This window comes from Perca flavescens, chromosome 3 (assembly GCF_004354835.1).
Source record: "Perca flavescens isolate YP-PL-M2 chromosome 3, PFLA_1.0, whole genome shotgun sequence".
NCBI lineage: Eukaryota > Metazoa > Chordata > Actinopteri > Perciformes > Percidae > Perca > Perca flavescens.
In genome coordinates, this window is record NC_041333.1 from 12,715,784 (window position 1) to 12,722,472 (window position 6,689).

Consider the following 6,689-nt stretch of genomic DNA (forward strand, 5'->3'; position numbering starts at 1 on the left):
GGGTCTTAAGAATTGTAACTTGGTCTTGGAATATGGCGATCTGCACCACTGAAGCAGAATATCAAATGACATGGTATGATCCTGTAGAAAGGTCCTGTCCCGTCTTACAATGGCAACACTTACTGTACAATGGCAAAAGGTCTCTTATGCAGGATGTATTTACAGTATTTCAAATTAGTAATAGTCTACTTTGTATGTTGTATAATCTTAAACCAGTATAAACATTACTGGTTTATAAATTGCCTATAAAAGTATTTCTATTTTCTTTAACGTCTTGCTGTATGCCACAGTGGAAAACAGTTAAAATTGAAAAGATTTAACATTCACCCTGATAAAAGAAATACATAAACTGTACAGTAGTTTGTGGAAGCTGCTCTTTATTTGTAAAAGAAAGAAAAGACTTCAGTCATTGTCTGCTACACGTTCTAATTACATAAAGAAAATATCTGCGGAGACAAACGCAGAGAATATCCTGAATCAAACTTAGGTAGAGTCAAATTTGATTGAATTGCTTTCATATTTCATACATCTTTCACTTTTGAACTCAAAGGACAGTCCGTTTTTTTTTTTTTTATATACACAGAGCGCCGATCAACAGTGCTCCTCCACTCCACCCTGGTCCTCTGGATCTTTTATACATTAAATTTACATCGAATCTGTGACCCTTTTCCCGTTAGCGTGGCGACAGCTAACCAACAAGCAGACGTGCCCACATCCTCTTGACCCCACCCACCCACCCACCAACCCACCCACTCCCACTGAGGAACTGCAGTGGGGAAAGATGTGTGCAACATGAAGACAACTCTTTCACATTCAGAGTAAAGGCAGCCTTGAATACGGTCAGTGAGTCAATGGCATGCCAAGCTTAAAGCAAATGGAGCCCACCACCCAGTGCGGCGCTTCAGATTCGTGGATTAAGTGTTTTTCAACTAGACAGGAAACTGATCCATTGCAAAAAACCCTAGGCACAGAATCGACTATATACTGGTAACTGACTCGTACTCTAACCCCTGCACTTTAATTACAATGGAGATTGTGAAGTCTTTCATCTAGTAAAAAAGTTTCTTAACACAAAACTCTTAGAATATTTAGTGCTCTATCATTCCGCTTAATAGGTGTAATTTATATAATAGCTATTTTTAACTCTACCTCTCAATGATAGTCTGAGATCCTTGTTTAATGCTGAAGCACTCCCACAGGTGTTCAATGTACTGGAGATTTTACATTATTTCCCCCCCCCCCAATCTTAAACCAATAATCATAAATAAATACAAACAACACACAAGGAATGTCTACTGTAAACACGGTAAAAAAGACAAAAACTAAACAGGTGTAAACGCCATTAGCATCACTACTTAGTGACAGTTAAATAACTGTAGGGAGTGGATGACTGATGATCGGATCAAGAAAGGGAAGGACCGCTCTCCTTTTTCGCTGAACATCAAACCTTTACATCCAACCACAGTATTTCCAAATACATAACATCAAAGTTTCTCAGCACCCATATCTATCTTTACAGATTACACTGTAAAATGGACACGGAATCCTCTTTAAGGGGGGGGTTTAGACAGCAGCATCACTCGACGTCTCGGACAAGTTATAGAATAATGGGTGTGAGCTATCGCCAAACGTCGTTTGGACATGGTTGCCATGGTTTTGGACAGTCGTTGCACCATTGTGTTCTTGACATGTCTGTGTTTCGGTGTGTGGGTGTGTGGGTGGGGTGTGTGTGTGTGTGTGTGTGTGTGTTTCTCTGAAGAGTTAGACTGCAACGAGGAGGACAACGCTTTGCTGCTAAGTGCTTCATCTTCCGAGAGACACATTTCTTCAAATTACATGAACTGCATCTGCAAGAAAGGCAACATATCATGGTAGTTAGTTTGGCTAATATGTGAACAGAAATAGGTAAAATAATGAATTAGTCAATTGACTGTTCGCTAAACCCTTCCCCAGAACAGCGTTGGCCAATAGCAACCATAACGAGGCACGGCAGGTCTTTCAAAGCTTGGAATGTATGTTGACGTGGTGTTAATGGGACTGTTCATTGGCAGGCCGTGATCTTTTAAGCCTTTCAAAAACAAAACACAAAAGCGTACGAATGAATGAAACTGTTTTTCTGCGCTGACGTAAACCGCAATGGTTAGATGGATAAAATCCGTCAGTATCAGTTTTCATTTCAGCTGGCAAAATCTACAGTCGGCAGTTCAAAATGAGAAGATTACGCCCGACTACATCTGTGGCCCATTTGTTTTAACTAGGACTACGAATTTAGATGGCACCACTGCCATCTTTATCATTATAAACTGTAAGTATATACATATATGCTGTGTGAGAACGGACAGCTTGACAGTAACTTAGAAGGACCGGATCCTAGTGAACAGTCAATAACTTAAATTCAACAACGGCTACAAGGTTCACAGGAAACAGGTTTGAGCAATACGTGATGACAGTGGAAGAACAAAGGGTTAGAATGAGTATGGCTATGTCAAAGACGCAAGAAATCCAAGCAACAAAGGTCGAGATGAAATAGAATAAATGAGAGAAATACATGTAGCATCTAAATCAGAGGAGGCATTAAGTATGTAAAGATAAAAAAGAAACAAAAAGGGTAGTAGGACATTAGAGTTGTTCCGATACCAGTTTAAGAAATACCTCCGATACTGCCTAACATGCTGGTATCGGTGAGTACGCACGTCAATGCACCGCTCCGATACTATGTAATTTAGCACTGAGAAAAACCTGCCTTAAAGTATGTTTCACCCTGTTTTTGCAAACGTTAGCTCTGACTCGGGCTGCAGCTATCGATTACTTTAGTAATCGAGCATTCTACCGATTAATCCATCGATTTTATCGAGTAATCGGATAAGAAATACTTTGTTTAATTGAAGAGCAATAATATACAATAGTTTGGTTTAATTTTCGGAAAAAGCTACATTTTTATCATATCATCTCTCAAAAAACTAAACCTATTAAGTGTGTTTAAGTGCCATATTACATTGTTTTTAAAGAAAACATTTTCTGAAATGCAATGACAACCTCAAACTAAGGCAAACATTAAACATCTAATAATACATAAACATTACCTTAAGTTTCAACCTGAGACTGATCTGTATATATACCTATATGCAAATATTAGTTATACTCAACCTATTTTCATTTATATATTTGATTACAATGTCACACAGCTCTGTTACACTTATGCTAGTTGATCAGCTGTTTCTCCGTGAAGAGAGAGAGTGAGAGAAAATGGTGCGCAACAATCAGCTGTTTTTCCGAAGGGATAGTCAACAAGTCGGCTCTTTAGATCAAATTGTGGTCACCACTACGTATTTTCTTGTCTTTGATTTTGGTAGTTTTTTTGCGTTTGGTGTGGTTTCATCGTCCGTACGACTCCGATTTACTTTTGTTGGGTCCGCTTCGTGGAATGGATGATTAAGTTAGACTCCGTGTTGAGATGCTGAAGCACGCTCTCAAACAGTAACCCACATGCGCTGTGCTGCCACCATAGAAGACCGCAAAGGCTGCAGCCTCCTGGCAACGACTGTTTATAGAAGGGCAAAGAACTATTTATTTCAGGTCTGCCAGTGTAGAGTGTGACCAAAGATGCTCTCTTTCTAAACCGTCTCTGGTGTAATGTTAGCCAGGGCTAGCGTTAGCAACAAATAGTTTTAGATGGGATAATCCCACCAGCATGCAAGGTTTCAGTTTCGAGGGGTGGCACTGTTGCCAATTTCAGTTGCTGCTGCAATAACTGTCTTACACTGTTAACGTACATTTTCAAATGTCTTTTATTTTACTAAATTGTGGCGTCACTTTAGCAGTTTGGAAAGGAATGGTTACTTATTCCTAGATTTATTTATTTATGGGGTATTCCCATTATGACTGTCAAATTTGATAATAAAAGAATGTTTGATGGAATTCATTGTCTGTATGTGTTTGTTCATGTTTTACAAATGTTTTAACCGGACCTTAAGCATGTAACAATGATAGCAACACACACACAAGATAGTCGGAAAGTAAAATATAGTATCGGAACATCTCTACTGGGCATGCAACACATGCAGGTGCACCCACTAGCATAGAGCATGCTGTACCTAAAGAGACGCTCTACAAGAAATCCTTGAGAGAGAGGTGTGCAAACGGGTCCTGTCCAGGGGCTCGGAGAGGACTCTGGCTGGAAGGACTAGAGGCTGCGGAGGGCTATTTCAGGAAGAAATACAGGAAGTAGGAGGACCAGAGGAGAAGTCAGAGAGTCAGTACAGAGACTGAAGGAGGGATGATATTAGTTTGGAGAGGCTGTGATGTATAAAAGAAGGGTTAATAAAACAGAGTTGTTGGGGAGGGGAGGGGGGGCAGGGGAGTCAAAACAAGGGAGATGATTCACAGTTTTGTCCCCCTTTCAGCTCATGGGAGTGAAGGGTCTATTGTAAAATCTGTCATCATCTTCAGCAGTATTCACACTAACAACAAAGCTCACACAGTGACTGATTATGGAACACGTCACAGCACAATGGATACACCTATTTACTCAACCTGATAACTGCGCAAATAGATACTGACTTCATTGTGCATCCGCTCGGTGGCGTGGTCAGACGGCAGTGCACCCACCTGAGCACTCGACACAGAGCCAAAGGGGTTGGGTGGCCTCATCACAGGCTGGGAGTACATCATGGTGGGTGGATTCATCATCCCCATAGAGCCCATTTGTGGAGGCTGCAGCATGTTGCACAGAGAGGAGAACAAGTCATTTCAGTGGCGGTGTACTTCATTTCATTTGCTTTACAAATTTAAAGCCACTTTGTGTATAATTTGTATTTGTATGTGTTTAGGACTGCAACTACAGATTATTTTCGTTCTCGGTTAATCTGATGATCATTTTTCAGATTTATCGATTCATCATTTGGTCTGTAACATGTCAGAAAACAGTGAGAATTGCTCAAAGCACCAAAATTACATATTTAAATTGCTTGCTTTGTCCCAACAGTTAAAAATCCAAATATTATATTATTATAATAGAAAACTTAAAAACAGCCACATTTAAGAGGCTGGCAGCATTAAAGTTTGGCTTTATTTTTGTTACAACTAAACACAATGATTGCAGTTTAATTTCAATACTTATTTCATCTTTATCGTTTGATCTATAATTATTTATTACAACCACTAGGGGGCACAGAAAGAGACATTTTCAAACTCTACACATACTGGCTTTTCATTTAACATATTTGAAGCAGCATTCTTGACTAATAAACAATGCACTCTAAATCAATATGAAGATTAATCACATTTGCATCTCAAGACGTGTGCTCAATAATCTGTGAACCTTCCACAAGTTTATTTTCACTTCCAAATCAAAAAATAAATCATTAAGAAAACCTGTGTGCTTTAAATAAAAATAATAACTATTGAGACTCCTCCACCCTTTATTTTATTCCTACAACTTTAAGATAATATTCATAATAACAGCAGCTTACTTGACCCAAATTAGGTGTATTCCATCAATTCTCTAAATAATGAGCAGGTAAAAAAAACAAAAAAGGAATTTATCTGAAATGAAGTGTTTTAGCAAAATTCAGAATGTAATATGTGCTTCATTTTTGACTTCAAAACAGATAGGGTCTGAACAGAAGCTACACAGACTGTTCTTAAATGCTACACATACTGTGTATTTGCCATAATACTGACCATGCCATATCCCATCATGCTTGTTGGCGTGGTGGCAGGGAAGGCCATGACTGACGATGGCTGAAGAGACACAAACAGGCCAGTAAGAACACAAATGACCTCAAAAACAATAAAGCAGCATAACATTACAACATCTCCAGTTATCTGGCAGTGAAAATAAGAGAAATATAGCAAGAGCAGAAATCATCAGCAACACTACAGTTAAAAACCGGCGTGTCACCATGGAAACGGGGTTCCAGGTCGTGCTCGGTGCTGCTTTGGGCTGCCAGTTGGTGCCGCCGGTCATCCTCTTCTCCCCCGGCTGGCTCCAGTGCATGTCACTGCAGATTAAGACAGTTGAAGTTAGCACCAGCTTGTGACTGCCCTGAAAGCACAAAGCTGCTGCCTTTTTTTGTGCAGCAGTGTGTGCGTGTGTGTGTGTGTGTGTGCGCGTGTGTGTGTGTGTGTGTGTGTAAGCCACAGAGCGCTGATCCATCACTTACTTTTTCATCATGCCGTTCCCGATGCCGAGGTCTAAAAAAAGAAAGACAAATTCATGGGGTAGACGTCTATCTGCAAAGTTTTTGTCATTCTTGTGCCTTAATGAACATGCGCTTTAATTAGTGCAGCAGAAAGGCAAAGCATCACACTCACTGCCGACAAGGTTGGCCAGGGAGGAGTCGAGGTCATCTGACACCAGCTTATCTGGCAGCTGACCGGACGCCTGGTTGGAGCCGGCGAGAGTTGGTTTCAGGATGCCCCCAGAAATATCTGACAACACAGGCAGAGATAATAAAAACCTATTTGCACCTACAAAAGGTACAATTGTTCATTTGAAAAGAATTGTCTATTTTGTCAGTTGTAGTTTTACAATAAAAAAATAATGGAAATCGTTTATGGTTTTATCTCTGACAGAAGTATTTTTCATGCATTTTGTGCATTCTATTATATTAGATAGCCGACAGTGAAATGACATGAAATGAGGGGGAAAGAGAGAGAAAGAGAGAGAGAGAGAACGCCCCTCAATA

General features: G+C 39.9%; 1 protein-coding gene across 11 annotated transcripts in view; it reads right to left on the minus strand.

Annotated features, from left to right (window-relative positions):
• Positions 1-927: 927 nt before the first annotated feature.
• The window catches only part of picalmb (phosphatidylinositol binding clathrin assembly protein b), a 20,801-nt gene continuing 15,039 nt past the window's right edge, over positions 928-6,689 (minus strand). For 6 of the 11 annotated variants that reach the window (XM_028573086.1, XM_028573085.1, XM_028573089.1 and 3 more), the window contains 7 exons: positions 6,316-6,432; positions 6,165-6,195; positions 5,903-6,002; positions 5,683-5,742; positions 4,561-4,713; positions 4,095-4,200; positions 928-1,847 (listed from right to left, as the gene is read on the minus strand). In XM_028573086.1, coding sequence (XP_028428887.1) covers positions 4,108-4,200; positions 4,561-4,713; positions 5,683-5,742; positions 5,903-6,002; positions 6,165-6,195; positions 6,316-6,432 — 554 coding nt within the window. In that variant the 3' untranslated portion in view covers positions 928-1,847; positions 4,095-4,107. The remainder of the gene's footprint in view (positions 1,848-4,094; positions 4,201-4,560; positions 4,714-5,682; positions 5,743-5,902; positions 6,003-6,164; positions 6,196-6,315; positions 6,433-6,689) is intronic. The other 5 variants (XM_028573087.1, XM_028573093.1, XM_028573095.1 and 2 more) reach the window with 3 other exon arrangements.